Source organism: Mugil cephalus, chromosome 22 (assembly GCF_022458985.1).
Source record: "Mugil cephalus isolate CIBA_MC_2020 chromosome 22, CIBA_Mcephalus_1.1, whole genome shotgun sequence".
In the NCBI taxonomy this organism is placed as follows: domain Eukaryota; kingdom Metazoa; phylum Chordata; class Actinopteri; order Mugiliformes; family Mugilidae; genus Mugil; species Mugil cephalus.
In genome coordinates, this window is record NC_061791.1 from 15,853,479 (window position 1) to 15,876,979 (window position 23,501).

Sequence of the window (23,501 nt, forward strand, 5' to 3'; positions counted from 1 at the left end):
CTGCTTACAGTAACTAAAGATGAGTTTGAGACTGTTAGCTACAGTTGAGATTGTTAACTACAGGAAATGTACGAGGCTGATAAAATTAATTGTTGAAATGGTTATCTCAAAGTCTTTGGCTAAACAACTGAACTGTTAGCTAGTAAAGTTAGTAAAAGGTATGCTAATCTGTCAACTTCGCGAAACATAATGAATGAATGTTGTAAAACCTAAATCATGCACAAAGAAAGCAGTAAAGATAAAGAATAAATAAAATGCTGTATGATATACATAAATAGCATAGCTAAATAAGTTCAAATTGTTACTAATTCAATGCATTATCGGGGAATGACAAGCTGACGGTACTAAATGTAAACAGTCCAAAAAAATTTTCTTTTTAAAATAAAATACTAAATAAAACACATAAGAGACAATGTGAAAGTGAGTGAGGACTGGAGGGACATAAGCATAAAATATCCAATGAAATTCAAATATAACATAGCCCTACGTACCATTCTGTTTAACTTCTGGTGAACATGTTTTAAACATGACAGAAGCGCCTTAAATGAATTTGACAGAACAAGGCTGGAACACAGAACGTCAGCTTATGAAGTGTCTTTCGTGGGCTCCCTTTGTTGAGTGCTATTTAAGAGACGTCTGAACAGATGCCAGTGTTTTTAATATTCACCACTGTTTTCATGGCTGGGCGCCGGGACTTCAAACAGTCCTCTCGTCTGATAGGACGTGAAAAGCTCCACTCGCTAGCAGCCCCATCCCTTTGTTCTGTTTAACCACTGGACACTTTCCGTTGGCCCGATCCGTGTAAATTAATTGCATTGTTAATGACTTCGCTGAGCGCTCCACTTCCCACTGGTCCCCAAAATCTTTTGTATATAATCTCACACTTCAGAAGACTCCCCCTATTCATCAAAACGAGGTGCAGCGCCACACTGTGCTAGTGTGGCACGAATCTATCTGAGACCGGATATTTTCAGAACTGCGAAGGAATGTGTATTTAGTGCTGATGTTTAGGAACAGTTACAGTAGGCTCAATAAACAGTTTATGCTCTCTTTTCTTTTGCCATCCAAACTTAAGTTTGATCGTAATCAGATATAACTTATTTGAATACGTTATTTTCAGATTCAAACTTGCCACCGTAGGAAAAGTACAGGTTTTATAAATTGTGAAGCAGCTACTATGGGTCATCAGTCATTTATTAATCGTATGATTGAAATCACTGCTTTTCTTACTGTGAAATGTCAAAACATCTTTCATGAAAAGGACAATGACTTTTTTTTTTTATTAAGACAATGGGTGAGAGTTACATTGTTGCATTTACAGTATGATTTTTTTGGAGTAGTTAATATATTATATCTGTCTCTGATGTAGTTTGTTATTAAGACTGGAGGGCAGTGAACTCAACAATCCTGTATGTGCAACATGCATGAAATGGAAGCACACACTTCAAGCAAAAAACAAACAAACAAAACACAACTAGTTCGAGCATACATGCAAACATGCAAATAACTGGCCACTTTAGCCCAGTGCAAGATGCTGACTCCACTTAGTACACAATTTAGTAAATGTTAGTGGCTAGTTTGTGATCAGTTATTTCAGTTTGTTTTTCGTTTTTTTTTTCATTTTTTTTTATTTATTTATTTATTTATTTATTTATTAATATGTTTAACTGGAAATGGCACACAAAAAGTATTTGTTTCTATATCAGAAGAAAAGCTTTTGTATAACATAAGGGTTTTTAGTTTTCAATGATATAGTATTTTTAATAAACATGTGAAATACTAACTGTGAAAATAATAACTCAGCAATAAACAACTTCTATCCAAAAAGGTTACAGAAAGGCAACTGGGCTTGGTGACGTTTCTCCACTTATCCCAGCAGCTTCTTCCATTCTGAAAAAAAAAGAAGATATTTTTAAATGCTATCGTGTTCGATTATTCGTGTAAATAAAACAAATGCAAATCTTATCGCTTTTGTACAGTTAATTACAGATTAATTGATTTAGTTTGCAGTTTATCATATGACTACTAGAGGGCAGTGTACACGTGCTACTTGAAGGCGCAAACCCTTAGTGTATCATTTACGGTCAGTGCATTCTGACACTGCTAGCAGATTTTATGTGGACACAATTAATTGGAATCGGTGATTTTTGGTGAATAATAATAATTTAACACGCCTTCAACACACTTGTGTACAATGGCTAGATTGATTTGTGCCAATAGGCATGTGTACTGCTGCGTGGTGTTCATTGTTTCATTGCTCACACTCTCTCTCACTTATCAAACCTTCAGCTGTTAGGCGTGCTTGATTTTATCTGTAAAGAACGAAATGCTGACGATTTGTTTTTTATACGGGTATACTTACTAAAATGACAGCAACATAGTTTTAAACACAAGCTTTGATGTATGTCATGTCAGTTACAAATGAAGTGCATGATGAAAAAAATCTACCTCCTTTTCTTTTATTATTATTTTTTTCTCTAAAGGGTGACCCTAATACTCTTCCGTATGTCTGTGCCACCTGTTGCTGTTATTTCTTTGTCGTGTATTAAATGCCGCCAGATGGATAAATTCCCTCTTGTAATGCTCGGCGGTTTCGGTAGGGGTCGCCGGCGGCAACCAAAACTCGCAGCCAGACCGCGAGACATGTGGCTGGGACTTTCTGAAAGCTACGCTCCGTCTTCAGCCAAAAACAATTTCCCGGTAGTGCGATTTGTCAGCATTTCGTAGCGGGACTTTGGACGCTTAAAAACAGTTCACTCGGCGCAAACCAGCCGCAGCTGCACTCAGAGGTGAGGAACGACGCTCGGTGCTGGCTAACCAGGGCTAGCTGCGAGGAAGCTAAAAGCGACGTAAGCAGGTGCTGTTGTTCTAAGCGGCCAGTTAGCTCTCGGCTAACCCCGCCTGCTGCTACCGTGCTACAGCTAACTTGTGACCTTCAGTGCAATTATCGAGGCTGTTATTAAATGCTATTTAGCCGTATTTGCTTCCGTGCTAACAACAGCCGGCTAGCCCCTGTGTGGCTGTGTTTTCGGGTAGCAATAGCCGCCCGGCTAACCAATAACAACCATGTTGTCATCGTCGTGTTGGCACTGGTTGATCAAGTTGGTGCTAATTTTGTGTCTCAAGCAGACAGGCCGTGCTGGCACCAAACTGCAGCAAGTCCTCGACTATTTGCTGTCGCTACTTCTCTGCACCGATCATCCAGTTGAAAGTTAGCGAATGGATTTAATCCAACGCGAGGCTAACTCTTGATTGAGGCTTTCAGACGTAGCTCTTAGCCCGTGGTATTAAATAGCTTAGTGCGACGAATGATAGAGCGCAGGGCTAATGACTAATGGCCTGTGTTGACTGGGTCTATTTGAATTGTTGCGTGATGTGTTTTGAACGGGGACTCAAAGTGAGGCTGTGCTCTCTGTCCGTTTCAGGCATATCACGTTTTTAAAATTGTGCGATCTTGATTTTGAAAGTGATTAAATCAAAGACTGTTTCTGGATCGGATGTCAGAGGCTCACTGTCTTCCAGTCAGAGAAGTGTGATGGCCTGCTGGAGTTAGGTTTGTTCACCACGATTCGGACTGTAAATAACACTCGTGGCTGGATTTTGGCTGGATGATATGTGGAAGCCCGAAAATAGCAAAGATTACTCAGACTTTCGCATCCATAATGTTGGTTTCTATTGCCGAACTCAACGAGTCAGAATATCAGATGGAAAAGTATTTCACTTTCGATTCCACAGTCGATTTTATGACGAGAAGTTCCACTATAGGTCTCCATTTAAGAGTGAAGACGGTGGTTTCAGTGGTGACGTGTATTATATATCTAGAACTCTGTTTCCAAATAAAATTTTATAAAAGTGGAAAATATTAAAAATATTTGGAAAGAAGGCAATGATTTGCAAAAAACAAATCGTACATAAAATTTAAAATGGTGGCAGGACAGCTTATTAAATGTTGAAAATGTATGATCGTAATAAATTTGGTGTGACAAGACCGTGACAATAGTGCACTGATAAAAATAAAATATATCTCACAAGTCAATAACCATGTTGATTTTACACAGTAACCATATTCCGTTGGTGATAACAGTGATTGTTCCCAACTGCTTGTCACTGGATCGTTTTGGTACAACGCTTTATTTCAGACTCAAACTAATGTGTTAATATGCAAAAGTCGCATGCTAACACAAACCAGCAACTACTGTGTTATGCAAGTTGAAAACATCATGTTTGTTTCACAGGATCTTGTTACTCCAAACGGTTGTTAGATATCAAGGTAAGATTTGTGATAATATGGTGAATAGAGCGCACGCTTTTACGCCGATATTCATTGTATAGGTGGGCCTAGTTTTATGTGGCTAAATTTAGTTTTGCTGCTGTGCGCTGCAGTTGGTTGCTTTCGTCTCAATACGCCCTCTGCTTCCTTTAAACTGGTGGGGTGCTTACTAACATCTACTGCAGTTAATATACTGACTATGGACAAGTGCTTCGTACGAAACTGTTTCAAAAAAGCTGAAGTATCTTTGTAAGCATCTTCCATGCGAAGAAAAAAAAAATCACCATTCAGAAATGCCACTGCCTTCCAGCTTGTTAGAAAGATATCATCAGCGTTGGGTCCTCTCCTCCAACCAGTAGGGAGCTTTCACAAAACCTACAGACCGTCAAAGGCATTTTTTTTTTTTTTTTGGTTTTTACACTGCCAGTCTTTACGCAAAGGTGATGTAATAGCACGTTGATTGTTGGGGTTACGTTTAGATTTTCGGAAAAGACAACCTTTTCTTAGTATAAGATAAGTGCTCTTTAAGGTGTAAACAGCAGTGATGAATTTTTAAAATGTCTCTGACTGAGTGAGTACTGTTTGTGTGGGCGATGACAGAGAAATTAGTTGAAGTTAGCTTTGATATTTGATTCAGACACGAGAAATTCACCCCGACTACAGGCAACGGCCAACTGAGGTGGTAGAGTGGGTTGTCCACAAACTGCTGCACTGCATATCCAATCCTGTCCATTTGTAGGGTGTTGTTGGCCGTTACGCTGCCCATTGCTTTTGTGCATCTTGTTTCTTCCTCGTCAGTTCTGATCTGAGGAACATTGACAAAGTCCAAACTGTGATGACTTGATAACTGGGTTAGATAATTTCAGAGACATCATGTGGGCGGTTGGTTGCATGTGCGTCAGCAGGCAACATTCTGCTGGGAAATCTTGTATCTTAGCATTTATGCCAGCTTTTGCCTGATGGCAGGATCTCTCTAAACAGGAAAATGAGCTGTTGACCACACTACAAAAAAAAAAAAAAAATCATTCACAAAGGGATTGAGGAGCATTATAAAAAAAAAAAATAGATGGTGTTTACTTGGTCCACAAATGCTCCAAATCTCAATCAGAAAAAAACTCTTTTCCATACGATGGGTGATTCACTGAGGCTCCGTGTCTTAACTTAAAGGACCTTAAGGATCTGTTGTTACTGTTTTGTTGCCATACACCTTCAGATGTCTTAGGCAGATATCTTGGTGGGGGCCTATACATTAGCCAAGGAGTTTTAATGTTGTGATTGACTGGCGTAAGTGAGTGGTGGTTTGATGAGTCACTGTAGGAGACTTTGGCCCTCAAAAGTGAATCTACCGTGATAAGGATAAAGCTTGGCTGGAAAGGGCAGACTTCTCAGGTGTGTCGCATTGACACGAAGTTACAAAATTGACATGATGGATTGGTTGCTGACGGGCATAATCCGTCAGTATGTTGTGTCTTAAAGCCAGTAGGCAGGTGAGCTCTGGGATTGCAACATCTTCCATTTTCAATGAATTCTTGGCAGCTAGATAGCGTCTGTTTCCTTCCACAGCTTCCGGTTTGAGCTATTTTCCTGGGCTCTGCAACAAGCCCGGCCAGTTGCTGATTTGATGTAGATTAATTATTTAGTTTTTGAAATACTGTGGTAATTCCTATATGTAGGAGGTGACGTGATAAATGTGTAACATGGAGACCTTGCACTGAACGTGGAACTCGTATAGTTTGTAGTCAAGAAGGTGAAATCGTTTCCTACCACTATCTTTCTTGGGAAACACAACCCAGCCATTGAACATGTTTTATGTGTGGGTTTCCTGTTGCAGTTAACCTACTGTACTTTATACTCCTGTCTTTTCTGTCATTACCAATGTCTACCGTTTGTCACTTTATCTGTCTTGTAGTGGTGATCAGGACAGCCTCGGGCCAGACATGACTGGAGCTGGAAGTGGTGAGACTTTTTTTTTTTTACACTCTGCTATACATTGCAAGACCATAACCCGTTTTTATAACACTGCACGTCTCTTTGTGTTTTTGTTTCTGTTCACACTGATTCAAAACTGTGAGGGGTGTGTACTTAATAAGCCTAAAGCTTGTGCGTGTGTCATCTCCTGTGTGTTCAGGCAGCCAGGGCCCGCCCGACGGAGCAGATGCTGAGGAGGCAGAGAGGTGTCCTATCTGCCTGGGCGTCCTGGCCGGAGGCGAGCTCGCCATGCCTGACAGCTGCTGCCATGTCTTCTGCCTGAGATGCCTCCTCACATGGGCAGAGGTGACGATCAGTGCGGCTACGTTAAATTTAGATTGTCATGAAATCCGTAATAAGATAGCTTGGTGCGTTATTGGCGCCGAAAGCCCCAGGATGGTTTCTGTTGAGATGCTTGCGCTTGATGCTCTTTTGGGTTGCTGCAGTGGGCTGTGTCATGAAAACAAACTGTTTAGTTGTTCTCTGTTAATAAAATTCCTACACCTTCATCAGTCAGACACAGGCTTTTTAGGATATAGTCTTGTTTTCGGGGATGTCTAGCAATAGGACCTGCCATTGTTCAGACAGAACATAAACATTTTTGCTCATCAACGCACATATTTCTTTATTTACGCAAGTGATTATGTTGGCCCGTTGTTCTACCACTACTTGAGAGTTTAATTTAAATAGATATATTTGGAATAACTTAATGGCTTAAGTTGACTTCTAATTTCAGGATTTAATTAATGAAGTTGACCTTTTAAGGCCATCAGTTGGTCCTTTTATATGGCTGCTTTGGATATAGACGGATTGTCAAGCTATTTAAGACCATAGGCTAATTGGATAGTTTGCCACTAATCATCAAAAAAAAAGCCATCCCAATTCGTATAGTGGAACAGCCTGTAAACCATTAAGATGTTCATTTCATTCATATTATACAAATTATGTTATGTAATGGATTGTAATGATGTTGTTGTTCTTTGGCTCTAAGTTGCAGATGAGTCCCTCCTGCCCCGTGGATAGGAGACCTTTCAGTAATGTTTACAGATGGGATGGGAACCTCAGCTGTGTGCAGGTCAGTCTGGTTGCTACCAGTTTTTTTTATCCGCTGTTAATTAGACATCCCTTGCCTTCTGTTAAAGGGCGAAACGGGTTCTCTGTGTGGTTTTGAACCCTGTTAATCTTGGCACTTGATCTAAAGCCACTTCTTTTCTTGTTTTTTTTTTTGTTTTTTTTTTTTGTTGTTGTCTGAAGGTTCCCGTAAAGAAGCGACCGTTTCAAGCTGAAGCTGAGAGTTGCTGTTGTAGAAAACCTGAACCAAAACTTTGTCTCAAGTGAGTGTCGGACAGTTTTTCATGATAACATACAGTTGAAAAAGTTAGAACATATACTTAAAAACCACAATATAGTTTAGAGCTGCACATTGGGACGAATCTTAATGACTGGAGAAAGGTCGTCTGGTCGTATGAAAGAAGAATTGAATAGTTTGCTCTTAGTGATTAAGAGAAATGGGGAGTCGTGCTTGCTGAACTCAGTCATTAGGCATGGGGGCGGCAGCACCATGTTGTGCGGGTGCTTTGCTGCGGGAGGGACTGGTGCGGGTTAAGGTTAAAGCTTGGTCTTGGGTTTTATGAATGTACAAGGACCCCAAATCTGACTTCCACTGTAATTATGTCACAGATTCAGATATTATCATCACTTACCTTGAGAATAATTTAGGTTGTTATCTCTTTAGAAGCAAGCCAGCAAGGAGACTGAGACGGAAAAACGCGGAGCGGACAGCAGACACCAAAACAAAAGGACTTGTGAGGAAATGTACGTTTAAAGCCTGTCCTCCTCCAGGAGTGCGCTTGAACTACTTGCATTGTGCCCGCAAGATCTAACAGTCTTAAAATGTCTCTTTCAGGTAGCGACGAGGACCCATCTTCACTGAGCAGAAAAAAGGTTTGCTCTTTCAGTTGTTCTCTTTTCATCTCTTTTCACCATCTTACATGCTTTTTGCCGTTAGCCCTAATGCCATAGTTAAACCTCACGGAGTGTGATGTATTTTATCCAGGTGAGAGGAACAGAGTGCTGTACTTGGTCCCCGGCTTCCTGTCTCTCAATAGTGACATCAACACAGGACATGTAAGTCACGCTGCCCACAATGAATTGTAACCATGATATTCTGTTGTTCTGGTTATACAACAATTGGATAAACGTTCTTCTGAATGAGAGAGGTTTTTGTTACTGGAGGAAACTTGTACTAATCATCAGTAGCAGTGTGATATATCAGAGGCACTGCCCTGGTTGAAATGGTTCAGCTTTACCTTTTTAGAACGTGCTTCATGTAACACTTGTCTTCATCGCTCTGCAGTCCAGATCCTGTTTGGGTGGCGGAGGACATACCATATGACACTGGATTCAAGCAGTGCAAGGCCAGTGCCCAACACTGTCCCTGGCTTTCTCCTGCTGCTCCCATCCCTGCTAATGGCACTTCTAGGTAATGAAACTTCTTAATGACCACTGCTGAAACTTTGTTCCCTAAACTCTATATCATCTCTCATTGGACCCTCCCCGCCTTCACCACCTGACATTGAGGCTTTCTATTAAAACCATGGTCTGAGCTCTGGACAAAAAAAAGGACCTTATTGGGGTCGTCACTCTGTAAGACTGGACTGAGGCTCATGATCAGAATGTTTTCTAAAGTGGTATATATCCAGTTGCTAATTGAGTCACTGAAACATTTCTGTGGTTTTGCAGGAGTTTGCATGGAACTAGGTGGAACCACACCCCGTTTCCATTTGGACCCCACTCATCTCCCTTTTCCTTCAACTCACCGATCGGGTTGAGTGATATTGGTGAGTCATGGAGTCATATTTGACATGGTTTTTATTACATTATCTGCCCCTCCTAGGATTGGTATATTTAATTCACCGGTGCTCTCAAATCATTTTCCACGTTCTAAAGTGCTTGCAGTTGGAATGTTGCCTGAAATTTGGTAGCCGATACTAATGACCCCCCCCCCCCCCCACCCCCCACACACACACACACACACACACACAGAAAAAAAAACACTGTAACACTGTTGTTGTCATCCATGATGAACATAGTAAATATTTAAATAGAATACATTGACATGTTGCAGTGTTTACATCCGTCTGCAATTAGAGCAGCTCATGCTACCAGGGACAGTAAAAACGGCTGGTAAAACCTGGACATCATAAATGAAGGGATTCTCAGTAAGTTGCATGTTTAGTAGAAATGATGATGACCTTAATACAACAAGACAGCACCGTCTGTGTTTTGTAATATTACAGTGAGTTTAGTCTGATTCTTGGAAGTTGTATCCTATAAAACGAAACAACATACATGTCTGTTAGCATTGCGTGTAAGCAACCAGCACCAAGTAAATAACTGAATGCGTCATTAGCTTCATTGCAACACAGCTTGAAGGTTCTGGGTTTGAACCTGCTGGCTGGCTTTGCTTTTTCTGTGCAGAGTTTGCATGATTTTCCTTTTGGGTTTACATTCACATTCCAAAGAAAATATATCCTGATTAATTTTTTCATTCTGGCAATAACGATAAAAATCATGATAAAAAAAAAAATTCCAATCCATGTTTTTGACTAAATCTGTCACTACATTCTGTCTTGAGAGCTCTTAGATGATACTTACCAGTTACAGTCAAACAAGCTGCTTAACTACAGGTTTAAGCAGAAAGTTGTGAAGAAAACTGTAGTGACTAATCAAACAAGTGTGAAATGTGAAAACGGCAACAAGTCGTCCGCCCGGCAAAATACAATTCCTTTGTTTCTATCTTTCCATCACTTGCCTTGCTTATCATACTCAACAGCCTGACTGAATGTTTTTGGTTTTGTTGTTGTTTTAATGCTATAAGGTGACCAGACTTCTGACAATAGTTGTAGTCTGTGTGTGACTTTTTTTTTTTTCCCTCAACGCTAAAATTGGAAACATTTTTGGGGACATGTGATCCAAAACGGGGGCTGTCCCCAGTAATCGGGGATGCCTGGCCACCCTTTTTTACCAGAAGAGGTGCTGCTTTCGCTTGACTCATTTGCTGGCTTGTGGTTATACTTCAGGTGGTGGAATAAATTTCTTTTGTTGCTATTCTTAGTCATCTTGCACATGGTTTGTTCCACATACAGTGGGGGAAATAAGTATTTGATCCCCTGCTGAATTTGTAAGTTTGCCCACTTCCATAGAAATGATCAGACTCTGGTTTTTATGGTTGTTTACTGGTTATGGGTATAGACAGAATATCAATCGAAAATGCATAAAAAACACACAATCTAAAAGTTATAAATTGTTATGTATTTTATTAAGGGAAATAAGTATTTGATCCCCAACAATTCACTTAGAATTCAGGCTCCTACAGATTGGCTGGTGCGCATGTGGCACACAGCTGTGCTCAGTCAACTAATTACCAATACTCCTGATCTTAACTCGTCATGTATATAAAGCACACCTGCTCTAAGAATCAGTTTCTTACATTCCAACTTCTACAGCACCATGGGCAAGACCAAAGAGCTGTCAAAAGATGTCAGAGACAAGATTGTAGACCTGCACAAGGCTGGTATAGGTTACAAAACCATCAGCAAAAGGCTTGGTGAGAAGGTGACAACTATTTGTGCCATTATTCGCAAGTGGAAGACCCATAAAAGGACCATCAACTGTCCTCGGTCTGGAGCTCCCCGCAAAATCTCGCCTCATGGAGTGAGGATGATGATGAGAAAGGTGAGGGAGCAGCCTAAAACAACACGGCAGGAGCTTGTTAATGATCTGGAAGCAGTTGGGACCTCCGTCACCAAGAAAACAGTTGGCAACACACTGCGCCGTTATGGATTGAACTCTTGCAGTGCCCGCAAGGTCCCCCTGCTCAAGAAGGCACATGTACAGGCCCGCCTTAAGTTTGCCAGTGAACATCTAAATGACTCAGAGAAGGCTTGGGAGAAAGTGCTGTGGTCTGACGAAACCAAAGTTGAGCTATTTGGCATTAACTCGACCCGCTGTGTTTGGAGGATGAAAAAACGTGAGTATGACCCAAAGAACACCATACCCACGGTTAAGCATGGAGGTGGAAACATCATGTTTTGGGGCTGTTTTTCAGCAAAGGGTACAGGGCAACTTCACCGCATTATGGGGCCAATGAATGCAGCCATCTACTGTAACATCTTGGACAAAAACCTTCTTTCCTCAGCAAGAACACTGAAGATGCCTCGTGGGTGGGTTTTCCAACATGACAATGACCCAAAACATACTGTCAGGACAACAAAGGAGTGGCTCAAGAAGAAGCATATCAAGGTCATGGAGTGGCCTAGTCAGTCTCCAGACCTTAACCCGATCGAAAACCTGTGGAGGGAGCTGAAGCTCCGAGTTTCCAAGAGGCAGCCAAGAAACTTGAAGGATTTAGAGACTGTCTGTAAAGATGAATGGGCCAAAATCCCTCCTGCGCTGTGTGCAAACCTGGTGACCAACTACAAGAAACGTCTCATCGCTGTGCTTGCCAACAAAGGTTTCTCTACAAAGTACTGACTTGTGTTGTGCTTGGGGATCAAATACTTATTTCCCTTAATAAAATACATAACAATTTAGAACTTTTAGATTGTGTGTTTTTTATGCATTTTCGACTGATATTCTGTCTATACCCATAACCAGTAAACAACCATAAAAACCAGAGTCTGATCATTTCTATGGAAGTGGGCAAACTTACAAATTCAGCAGGGGATCAAATACTTATTTCCCCCACTGTATACATCATCAACTTGCGTTTTTCACATTCATTGTGGGAATTGTTTTTGGCGGTAAAATGCCTGAAAAAGAAAAAACGCAAGTAGTCGCAGTTTGCATTCAGTAACATTTTCACCAGGTAAAGAAGGATGGATTCTGACTGGCTTATTTTATTCTATATGGTCCTTTAAACAGCAGCCAATACAGATAACAAATGTGAAGTAATTCATAGACATTTGTTTCTTTCCTGTAGTGTCTCAGAGTGTTGTCTGCGCCATCACTTGTCCCAAAGGAGGAGAAAAGAGAGGCGGTCGAGGTTCAACTTCCAAAGCTCCCACTAAGGAGGCAGAGTCTCTACCGTCCAGACGATCTGGACGCAACAGTAAAATCCAGGAAGAGACCCCCGCATCTGACCCTTCATCGCCACCACAGTCCAGTTTGTCAGACTCTGACTCATCTGTCAGTCAGTCAACCACGCCAGGCAAGTCTTCTCAGGTACCGGCGAAGAGGAAGGGGAAACGGGTAACCAACCGAAAAGCCAGTGGGAAACGGAAAGCCCCAGCAAGAAGAAGAAAACCCTCCCCCAGCCCAGTGGCAAGCGAAGAGGAGGAGGAGGAGGAAGGGGATGGAAGTGACAATGCAGAAAAGGAGGAGGGAGAAGACAAAACTGAACAAGAGCCAGATGTGAACAGTCCAGAACAACAACACTCTGATGGTGAAGGTAGCCTAAGTGAAGACAAGGATGGTTTCAACTCCACTGATGAGCACGACGGAGCTGCAGGATCTTTGAACAACGAAGAGCAGGACAGCGGTGATACTCAGGAACAGTCTGTTGAACAGGAACAAGAAGAGAAAGCTGATGGAGAAAATGACATCTCCTGTCCCTCCGACACTGCTCCCAACAGCCCCGACTCATGCTCTGCTGATGACCACAGCAAGGGAGACGAGGAAGAGCCAGCCAGCCCCGTTTCTTCTGGAGAGAAAGAGTTTGAGAATAGGACTTCACCGTCCCCCTCTGACTCTCAGAACACTCTGCTGGAAGACCTGATGTCTCCACAGAGTAACCAGCAGGCCGAGAAGGATGACAACATGGAGATTTGTGAGTCAGAAGGGGCCAACGAGGAAGAATCTTCAAAGGAAGTAAAAGCTGAATCATGTGAGAACTTGGCACAGCCCGGTTCCCCTTCTGTTGGAGAGTCGGTGGATAACATAGCTGACCCAGAACCAAAAGCTCCAGAAGACCTTGATATTAAAGTGTCAGATGCTGACGAGCATTCAGGGGTTGACAGGTCTGGGGAAGGAGCAGGGGATGACAGTCCGTTCAAGGATGACACAAACGTTGTCCCCATGGACTGCAGTTCCCCCATGAGTGATGAGGGGAACAATCCCATTTTGGAACTTCAGAGTGGGAGCACCTCCCCAGCTGCTGTAGAACCTCCAGCTACTGCTTCTGAAAGCCAAATCTCCAAGGACGAGGGCACTAAGGACGTACGGGAGAGGGAAGGGAGCCAAGAGAGGAAGAACGGTAAGCAGCGGCGTTCTCGGTTCCACTCCCCAACCTCTACCTGGTCACCTAAGAGGGAGTCCAAACGAGAGTCATCTAGGCGCTCGCGCTCACGTTCTAGAGATCGTGATGGCAGCCCACCCTCAAGTCGCTCTTCCCGAGCTCGCAGCAGAGAAAGAGACAGGGACCGGGATGGCGAGAGAGACTATTCTAGGAGGGACCGCAGCCGTGACAGGCGGAGGCGGCGATCCAGGAGTCGCTCTCGATCCAGATCTCGGTCTCGGTCCAGATCTCGATCCAGAACAAGGTCCTACAGGCGTGGGGCCAGTCCCGAACGGTCGGTATCCAGAGAAAAGTCTCCACAGAGGAAGGAGCGTAGAGATGGCTGGCGGTCTGGGACCAGCGGTGGGTCTGGTGGGGAGGGAAAGAGGTATCACGGGGGCGCTGGACGCTTTGAAAATGGTGTGCCTACAGAAAGTAATCCTGAGCGACAGGGCTGGTCAGAGAACCCTGACTGGGTTACAGAAAAGACTCGCAGCGAAGAGAGCAGGAGCCGGGATTCACGTTGGGAGGACCAACGCAGCAGTGGTGGGAGCAGAGGTGAGACGAGGGGACGGGGGGGCCGTGGAGGGTTTGAACGGGGCCGGGGCACAGGCCGTGGTGGTGCAAACCGTGGCTTCTACAACCAACAGGACGAAACATCCGACAACCGCTGGCAGCCCAGGAACAGCTTCTCAGGTACAGGCAACAATTCAGGGAACGATGCTTACAGCCGCTTCAATGAAAACCGGGGTGGTGGCTGGAAGAAAGACTCTGATTCAGGAGACTCTATGGTCGACCGGTCTGGCTGGTCGTCAGCATCTAGCTGGGCTGTCAGAAGGACATTGCCTGCAGATGTTCAGGACTATTACTCCAAGAGAGAGAGAGGACCAGGCAGCTGGAACCGACAAGAGGAAGAGCAGCAGCCAGCGGCAGGTCAGTCCTCTTGCCTTGTCGTGGAGACGTAAAACAAAAAATATCGGTTTAGTGTTTTCTCTGTTTTCTGTTTGACCTCTCCAGGGTGTGACCCCACTCTCCCCTCTAATGATATCTGGGATAGGCTTCAGACCCCCTCGAACCTCTAGAGCAGGGATCTCAAACTCCTTTTAATTCAGGGCCACGTACAGCCCAATTTGATCTCCAGTGGGCCTGACCAATAACGTATCAGCATAATAACCTATAAAAGATGACAACTCAAAATGTTTTCCTTTGTTTTAGTGCAAATAAGTACAAGTAAGTTGTGGAAATGTTTAATTTAGTACACTGTGCTTGAAAACACAACAACCTGGAATAAGTGATACTGTGCCGCCTTGTGGACAAATTAGAGATTGCAGTTAATTTTATTGAAAAATTGCAGTTAGTGTCTTGGTAGTTTATGTACAAATTCATCCCGGAGGTCATATCTTTGACACCCCTGCTCTAGAGGATAAGCAATCCTAAGCGATAATGATTTAAAAAAGAAAGTCCTGCCATGCAACAGCCAAATTTCTGTGTAGTAACAGTCATGGTGTCTAGGATTAATGTTATTGGTGAGGAAGATGACTGTAGTTCAACTTTGAACAGCGGACACATCAGAAATGACCCCCAAGCACCTGCGCTTTGGTTTTAAAACCTATGATTTCTTTAAGTTAATTTATTCCTTAGAAAGTATTTGTTTTCTTTTACTCACACAAAATGTAATTTTGACAGAAATGTACTTAATTTGACCATTTATCAAATGCTATTCCTTGTGTGAAGAATCTCTGGAAATTATTATTTATTTAATATCACCATACCATGTAATACATTAAAATCATCATATAATGAAAAATGTCATGCAAAATCTTATTTTGTACTCTTTTTGTTTTCTTTTTTTCCCTCCAGATCCCCCTAAAAGCGATCCTCCTCCGCTTGCAGTCCCGGGTAACGCTCCGGTGCCCGTGATGAACGTGATCCCGCCTCATGCTCAGCTGAATGTTCTTCACCATCACTACCCCATGCAGGGCCCACGGGGGGCCCTGCCAGTCACCTTGCAGCCAGCTGCACCCTACGCCATGCCTCCTCAGGTCCCCATGCACCTCCACCCTGCTGTGCCACTGCTTCAGGTGCCCGCTGTAGGCGCTCAGGGCCTCCCACCGCCTCCTCCACCACCTCCTCCCATGCAGCAAGGCAGCCAGACAGCGACAGCTCAGCCTGAGGGCCACACAACACAGGTATTGTTTGCTGTGACATCGGCGGGATTACTGCCGAGGATGCTGAAAATCAAACTAAAACACAAAAGGAGTGTCTTATAGCGTCTTTATTCTTTCTTTTTTTTCACCCAGATGCTGAATGCCATGGTGGGTTATGGGAAACCTGCCCTGCTTCCCACGCCAACCAAAGCTGGCATCGCAGCAGTAACCCAGGGTCATTCTGCACCCAGCCAGGCGTTACCATCCTCTACAACTCAGCCCGGCCAGCATAACAGGGCTCACGCTGACAGCTCCAAAAAAGAAAAGGTAACACTCAGCCGTCTAGCAACAGCTGGGACCTGGTTAAATCATGAACCGTCTTTTAACAAAGTATTTTTTGTCTTTTACTCTACATTCCCCTACTACTCTAGAAGCAACAGATCCAAGAGAAAGCTATAAATGAAGTGAAGACAGCCATCAAACCGTTTTACCAAAAGAAGGAAATCACAAAGGATGAGTACAAAGAGATTGTCCGCAAAGCGGTAGAGAAGGTAAACATTTCAATCATTCTTGACACACACTGGCTCTTTGCTAATCCCCAAGCTAGACATTACTGCCACATACATAAAAATCATTTCACACGCCTGATGAGTTGTAGCTTATGTTGCTCGTAACATCCACAAACACTGCAAAGATCAGGGCAGAGATGCTAATCATAGCATCCAAGAGGAAGAAACGCTAAAATGACTAGATGATTGTGCTACGGTTGTTAGTCTTGTGTGCTAATTCTTCAGAACACAATAAGGCATTTCTAGTGTCGACAAATTTAAGATGGAAAATTCCTTTGCCCTTACTTTTTAATCATGTTTTTCCTAACTTAGAGCTAAGATTTGTTCAGAAGTTGACAGGGTTTTTTTTTTTTTCCCCCTAAGATATGTCACAGCAAGAGTGGGGAGGTGAATTCCAGCAAAGTGGCCAACCTGGTGAAGGCCTACGTCGACAAATACAAGCACGCCCGCAAGAAATGAAACGCCGCCCCTCTGCTGGGGTGGCGGAGATGCCCTCACAGACCCATTCAGCTGCTCAAGTGCAATTTCCTCTGGCTGGAATTTGGCCTCCTAGCTAAAAGACGACGGAGAGCCAGCGTGTTTTCTTTTATATATATATATATATATATATATATATATATCTACCTTTTATTGAATGATGAAGATTTTTTTCTATAGATTTTCATATTTTGTTAGAAAAGAATGATCCAATCAGAAATTGTAACGCAAGAGCCCTTTATTTTGCATAGATCATGTGACTTGGGAACTACTGTAAGGAGTGCATGGTGTAGCGTGAGGAGGCGAGGACGGTTGATGCTGAGGCTGCAACACTCGCTGAGCTCATGTAGTGAGCAGCCTCTCCCTGGGTGCCAGCTGGTACAATGAATTTCTCTTCTAAGGCATCTCATAGCTTATTAATTGAATATTGTCAATGTTATTCTAAACATTTCAGATGAAAGCCTAGTAAAGAAAAAAAAAAAACAAAGAAAAAACAACCCAGTGCGTTGCCTTTATTAATGTGTCTGGCCCAGTGACGGGCTGTGACCTGATGAGAGTGATTGTAATCAGGACCCTGATTGGACCCACAGCGGGATGACCAATCGGCAGAGTGTATAATGTAAGGCGCAGCTCTTGGGGGTCATTGGTTAGGTTGAAACTGAGCCCACCCCCTCGGCTGAATGTGTAATAAATGTTGATGCGTGAAAATGAACTGTGAGAAGTATCCAGAGACTAGTCAAATAAATTAGCTGCTTCCCAGTGTGCTTTGTGTCTGAGGCGATGCATGAAGGACTGAGCTTTTATTTCCATCCCAACACACGGCTATCAGCCACAAGGGGGCGTAAACATTCTGTTTTTATTTGCATCTTTCATATTTGCATTAAGTGGACATTTGCTTTTGCTGGTTTAATTAAATTCAGATCAAATGGGCACTGCGTTTGGATGGCAACCTGCTGCAGTGATTGTTTAAGAACCTGCACATAAATGTGTTTTCAGTTGATATGTTCCAATCAGACCTCACGTGTCAAGTGCAGCTTTATGATCTAATAAAAACTGACCCGAGACATCTTAACTGCAAGAAAAGTGTATAAATTTCTAATAAAGTCATTTGTCAATTTGTCCTTCCCTTCAAAACTAAATGCAGTTCTCAATCCTGATTTGATACCTCATCAAGGATTTGATCTTGTGAAATCTAGCAGGTTTGCCATGGCTGTGTAAACGTGATTATTTTCTGCAAGTGCAGTGTCCAAACAAAATAGTTATTGCCTCAACATTTAAATTAACATTTAAATCCTCTGGGGAAACTAGATATGATTATGAAAATCACGTCATATGAAAGCCATATAGAGCGCTTCAAAGACTTGTCAACAGCTGCTCCGAAGTTTAATAATACAATGCTTTGAATGCAAGACCCTTTTCTTAAATCATGGTCCCAGTAGCTCTTTTTGGTCTGCACATATGCGTTGAAGTGTTTAAAGCCCTATTTGCACAGGATTAGTTTTACCTGAGGACGTCCTGTGATTCAAATATTACCTCCTACGTCTGTTTCATGTGGGCAAATTGGTTTTACTCTAATTTACGTTCCATTGTTAAGGCTCTGCTACTTTCTGCCTCACTCCACTGCGTGCCAGAGACAGTTTTAATTACTTTGCAAATTATAATGGATAATATATTTTTGATACTATTTATTCTGCATAAGAAATTACCAAAGACTTGGCGGTAATTAAATCAGACCCACCTTTACCAATGAACACATTAATGGTTGGTTTAATGGTTTCATTTAACAGGTGACATCTCCACTTTGTGTTCATAACATCTGTCCAAACTTTGAATTACAGCACATCTTCATACGTCTTAAATGACTAGAGGCAGAAAAAAAAACCCCTGCAAATCAAACAAGTCGCAAAAAAGTAAAAACTCAACCCTAAATCACAGATTCGGCCTGGATTAGTTTTATCAGAGGACCTTTGTGTTACGAGAATTACAGAAGGTGATTTGCAGCGTAATTTGTGGTGTGTCCTTTGAAGAACTCTAGGGGACAGCGTTGTCAAGAGAAAAGCGTTTTCAAAACTGCAGTCATGCTTTAACATTCTGTTGAACTCTTGGGAAATTAAACGTGCAGTCAGGGTTTTTTTGGGTGCTTGTTCAAGACAACTCAGTCGTGGACATAATGCACGGTCAATGGTCCTAAAGTTGCCTCCTTAACCACAAAACCACAGACCACGCCTGATCCAGTCCAACACTTAAAATACAAACAACTATGCTCAGAGTTTGGGGAATCTGTATTATAACACTCATGTAATGACACTGCTTTTTGCTATATCAGTCACTTCTTGATTCCCCTAACTAGGGGCCTGGCCAAGGGCCATAAGGAACACGAGTGGGTTAATTGCACCACTAAGGTAGTGCAGTTAAGAGGAACTTGTGTTAACATATTAATGCATGAACTTTGACAGCATTTATTAATAAAAAAATATGTATATATATAAACACACACACAATATTACACACGCGTAGTAAAATATAAAATCCATAAACAGACATTGTGTCACAATAGGTAGAGAGTTTGTGGATCATGGGACAAAGCCGGAGAGCTGTAACTTTAGTGTCCGTTGGCCTCCTCGACCGGACTCTGTGAAGCATTGTGGATCCAGTCCATGATGATGAGGATCATGCAGCCAAACATGACCAAGATTCCACACATCAGGAAGAGCGTGGCCTAGAAAGGAAAACAGTTTCACATTTAGTTAAAACTTGGAACTGGATTAACTTAAGTGAAACATTCGAATCAGGATATGCAATAATGGGCTACCTGTCTACTGTTACATTAGCTTACCACAGGAAAAGGCGATGTTACAAATTAAAGTTAAACAAGGAGTTTGCGGGTGAGCGTCAATGAAAAGATTGCTGATTGAGGCGGTAGTTTGTGGACGATGATTCCAGTTAGAGAATCATGGCACTTGAAGAGAGAGACCTGATTCATCTTTATTAATCAATCAACGAGGTTAAGCTTTAACATAATTGTACAACGTATGTGCGGTCTGAAAATAAAGGAAGGCAATAAATTTTATTACACAAAAACAAGCATGGTCAGAATAACCACAAATTAAACTGAGTTGAAATATTGAAATATATATCAATAAGCCTTCGAAAGCATCCACATTTCGCTGCAGTGCTAGCAAGAAGCAGAGATAACTAAACTATTCCTTAGCTAACTGAAACTCACACAACATATTTCCCTGTAAAACACAAACCGGACCAAATGATCCGAAACTCAGAAGCGGAAATCACTTACATTTCCTCAAGAACGTACACATAATTAGGGAAACACATAGAAAGTCCACGCATCTTCTCACAGTCTGCTCACGAACTGGTCCGCTGCTTGGCCGGGCAAGTCCCGACTCTTTCAGACAGCGTCCGCGCTTTCACCAGTAGACGGTGCTGTTGGACCTTTACCTGTGGTCTTTCTCACACAAGGTAAGTGTTCAGCCTCGTTTCTTTTATACTAACTTGATTGGCTAAGGTTTCCAAAGAGGTCCAAGTCTAATCTTTCGATCTATTTCCTTACCCCAATCTTTTGCACAGACTTCATGGACTCCTTCTTGACCAGTTTGATGTAGAAAGCCGAGGGCAGGATGAAGATGAGCATGGCAGCAGCAGTGGCACCTAATGGAGGGAAGAACTTTCATATCACCACGGTTTTTTTTTAAAATGTACATGACATGAAGGCACATCGACACTAGCAGATACCCACCGATGAGGCCAAAGATGTCTCTTATGTTTGGTACAAAGATGACCAGCAGGTTGGTGCCACCCAGCAGGACCACGGTGATGATGATGTGGCGGAGCCAGCTGAACTCCTTAGAGGCAAACAGGAGGTGGTTGATGGAAGTACGAAGCTGCACAGGGAGAAACAGAAAGAGAGGTTAGCCTTCATGACCCACTAGTTCTACTGACTAATATTCAAAGATACAAGGGACTTGACCTGTTGAACACTTACAGGGAAGAGCACCACAGGGACGGTGAGGGTGACGGCGGTCAGCACAGCCAGACGGACAATCAGCAGGAGAACATCAAACTTATAAATGTTGGCGTAGGTGTACAGCAGCTCAGGTCCTACTTTATCTGTGCAGAAAGACAACAAAGACTGGCCACTTGAGTCAAAAACATAACAAAGGCCACACACCCATGTTCCACTGTTCCTCCAGTAAAAAGCATACTGAAGATAATTTAAAAGAGTACAGAGCAGTCGCTCTCACAAAGAGCCTTGAGAGGGAAATCAAAACCAGTGATGATGTGTATACAGAAAAAATAAACATTCCACGGAGGACGCAATCACCTTAACTCTACACGTGGCATTTCTGCATCAAAATATTCAAAAGATTTTTCACTCAAGTGTTGACAGCAGACAAAGTAAATCCAATAAAACACATGGAACAGAAATATCATATCTGTGAGGTGCTAAAGTAAGTGCACATCTGGATTATACATTGCCTGGGCGAAAAAGAATAAATTGGACAGATGTTAAAATGTAACCTGTCAATCAGAACATCTGTTTAAAGGTTCATTCGTACAATGCTTACAGTCACACGTAGGAAACAATTGATTGCCTAGATACACCAGGCTCACGAATAGTCAGGATTATTTTCATTTCTTTAAATGGAGAGACAATGTGAGAATGAAACTTTGATTAAAAGTTCACCTCCGATGCGGGGCCCACTTTTTTTGTCTGTACACTTTTGTTGTCCAAATATGTGTGTCACAGTCTTACAGAATAGGCCTCCACTCACTGTTTAGATCTGGAAGCTACTTGGCTTAATCAACCAAGTTTAATGTTAGAAGACAATGATGCTTGTAAACCCACACTAGTAGGTGGTTCTATCCTTTGCTAAAAACAAACATTTAAATAAAAATGTTCTGTTTTGGTTCCCTGAACAAGACCCACCGTTGAAGGTCAGGTATCCGAAGAGGGCGGTCAGCAGGTACATGATGAACATGGCCAGGATGGACACGTTGGCAACGTTCTGCATCTTTTTATGGGAACGGCTGTTTAGGAAAGAATGGAGAGAATGTTTCATTTAGACAACAGTCCAAAGACAAGTGGGAGATTGTTGATGGGACAGTAACTGTAGTTGGAAAATTGAAGAGCAAGCAGCCAGTGCACACTTACTCTTTGAGCTCCTCGTACATTGGCAGGATGGCGGGGTGGCACACAAAGGCAAAGGTCAAAATGGGAACAGCATAGACAGTCTGGGAAACACAAGACAAATGATTTCAGAAGTTATACCAAAAATGTCATTAGTTTTGTTTCAGCCCTCTTGATGCTGAGAATCTTGAAGGTCCTTACCTTCGAGTTCCAGACAAAGTATTTTGGCTTGCAAGAGTCTATGGCAGTTGAGTTCACGGCAGTGGAGTTGACAGTAGCGGTTATGTTCAGACTGTCGTCATCAATATACAGAGGGCACGGGATCTGGTACTTCTTAATGATCACCTGGAGAACCAGAGAGCAATTTTTATTTTTCTGGATTACAGTTCATAAATATTTCATAGATTAGATGGGGTACTGCCATTTTAAATTTGAATTCACAGAAAAGTGGAATGTGTTCTGACTAAGACTCAGCAGGTACCTGCATGTGCCAAGGAATTACGGCATGAAATAAGCTGGTGTGTGAGGGGAGAAGATGGGTCATACTCACCACAATCAGAAAGAACACCATGCAGAGGAGGGACAGACCACTGGTGTAACCAAGGTAACCTGAGGGGGAAAGCAAACACAAATATGAGCAGCTTCTACTTAAAAGATGTTATGTGCTCCTTTTCCCATTTTTATCATTTAACTCCAGGCTGTTAACACTTTAAGGCTTATTGAAGTCTTGCATGTGTAAGTGAGTCACTGACCCCTAATCTAACACTATTCAGAATTGCTTGTGATTTATAAACACATATACACACTACTTGCCCAGGTTTCTGAGCAGCGAGAGGGGCAGGACAACAGAAAGCGTCACAATCAGTACCAGGTAGTCTCCATTAATGTACCATTCTCTGAAACACAAAGCTCATTGTAAGCAGTGGAACTTATCATGATATGATTTCAAATATGTTTTTGTTGTTTGTTTGCATAGCATATAAGGACCTTAATAAAAAAAATAATTAATGAGTTAGAAAAAAATCACCCACCATACAGTTGCCATGAATAGTGAAATAAACTATTGAGACCAACATCGTTTTTGTACCAGGCTGTGCATATGTTAAATAATGCTATAAAGTTCAGCTTTTTAACATGGGGGTCTATGAGGATTTGCTCAATTTTGGAGCCTCAAGTGGCCACCTGATGAACTGCAGTTTTGTGCACTTCGGCATGGGCTTCATCGCTCAGACCTGGAGGTTGCCGCCTGGTTGTATGAGCCAGCCACCATTTTGAAAAATACAGGCTTTGTCTGATTACAAGACAACTCCATGTGATGCTTTTAAAGACAGCCAAAGCAGGCATTTTACCTCTAAGACAGTCTGAATATCTGGAAGCTAGTAAAATATTTAGTCACTCACCCATTGTTGCTTCCTGTAAAAGTTTGAATAACTATGGGCAGCTCGTATTTGATGATGAAGAGGTAGCATGATATTGCTGTGTAGACAAAACCAACTGCAGTTAGTACATCTCACTTTAAAATAAACCAAGTCATGTTGATGCAGATCCTTAACATTCGGTAAGAGTCCGAGATGCTCAATAAAGAAAAAAAGTTTTTACTGGAAGCTACTCTACGTTCAGAAAATACATGATGGCTTCAGGCTCAGTT

At 42.4% G+C, this 23,501-nt stretch overlaps 2 protein-coding genes across 8 annotated transcripts in view; one reads left to right on the forward strand and one right to left on the reverse strand.

Moving 5' to 3' along the window:
* The first annotated feature begins 2,605 nt into the window (after positions 1 to 2,605).
* On the forward strand, positions 2,606 to 17,469 carry scaf11 (SR-related CTD-associated factor 11). 4 transcript variants are annotated; one of them, XM_047574599.1, is made up of 15 exons: positions 2,606 to 2,849; positions 6,180 to 6,226; positions 6,399 to 6,544; positions 7,230 to 7,313; positions 7,493 to 7,572; positions 7,974 to 8,053; positions 8,145 to 8,182; positions 8,295 to 8,365; positions 8,595 to 8,720; positions 8,981 to 9,078; positions 12,222 to 14,447; positions 15,375 to 15,703; positions 15,815 to 15,988; positions 16,093 to 16,212; positions 16,594 to 17,469. In XM_047574599.1, exons 2-15 carry the CDS (start codon positions 6,208 to 6,210, stop codon positions 16,687 to 16,689), a joined length of 3,687 nt encoding a protein of 1,228 aa, XP_047430555.1. In that variant the 5' UTR covers positions 2,606 to 2,849; positions 6,180 to 6,207; the 3' UTR covers positions 16,690 to 17,469. The 4 variants fall into 4 exon arrangements, with proteins under 4 accessions (XP_047430555.1, XP_047430554.1, XP_047430557.1 ...); XM_047574598.1 differs by having other exon boundaries at positions 2,606 to 2,789; XM_047574601.1 differs by having other exon boundaries at positions 2,606 to 2,789; positions 7,977 to 8,053.
* LOC124999661 (sodium-coupled neutral amino acid transporter 2-like) overlaps positions 16,824 to 23,501 on the reverse strand; it is a 45,608-nt gene continuing 38,930 nt past the window's right edge. For all 4 annotated transcript variants that reach the window (XM_047574609.1, XM_047574607.1, XM_047574608.1 and 1 more), the window contains exons 7-16: positions 23,254 to 23,329; positions 22,667 to 22,749; positions 22,404 to 22,462; positions 22,055 to 22,198; positions 21,878 to 21,957; positions 21,653 to 21,753; positions 20,708 to 20,832; positions 20,462 to 20,606; positions 20,276 to 20,373; positions 16,824 to 19,426 (exon numbers count right to left, since the gene is read on the reverse strand). In XM_047574609.1, the coding sequence (XP_047430565.1) occupies positions 19,310 to 19,426; positions 20,276 to 20,373; positions 20,462 to 20,606; positions 20,708 to 20,832; positions 21,653 to 21,753; positions 21,878 to 21,957; positions 22,055 to 22,198; positions 22,404 to 22,462; positions 22,667 to 22,749; positions 23,254 to 23,329 (1,028 nt within the window). In that variant the 3' untranslated portion in view covers positions 16,824 to 19,309. The remainder of the gene's footprint in view (positions 19,427 to 20,275; positions 20,374 to 20,461; positions 20,607 to 20,707; positions 20,833 to 21,652; positions 21,754 to 21,877; positions 21,958 to 22,054; positions 22,199 to 22,403; positions 22,463 to 22,666; positions 22,750 to 23,253; positions 23,330 to 23,501) is intronic.

What these genes read in the sequence shown, in the direction of transcription:
- scaf11 (XM_047574599.1), top strand. An exon ending in GCCTCCTCACATGGGCAGAG is followed by an intron (nt 6,545 to 7,229) that starts GTGACGATCAGT and finishes TTTGGCTCTAAG; the next exon opens with TTGCAGATGAGTCCCTCCTG. An exon ending in AAAAGGACTTGTGAGGAAAT is followed by an intron (nt 8,054 to 8,144) that starts GTACGTTTAAAG and finishes TGTCTCTTTCAG; the next exon opens with GTAGCGACGAGGACCCATCT.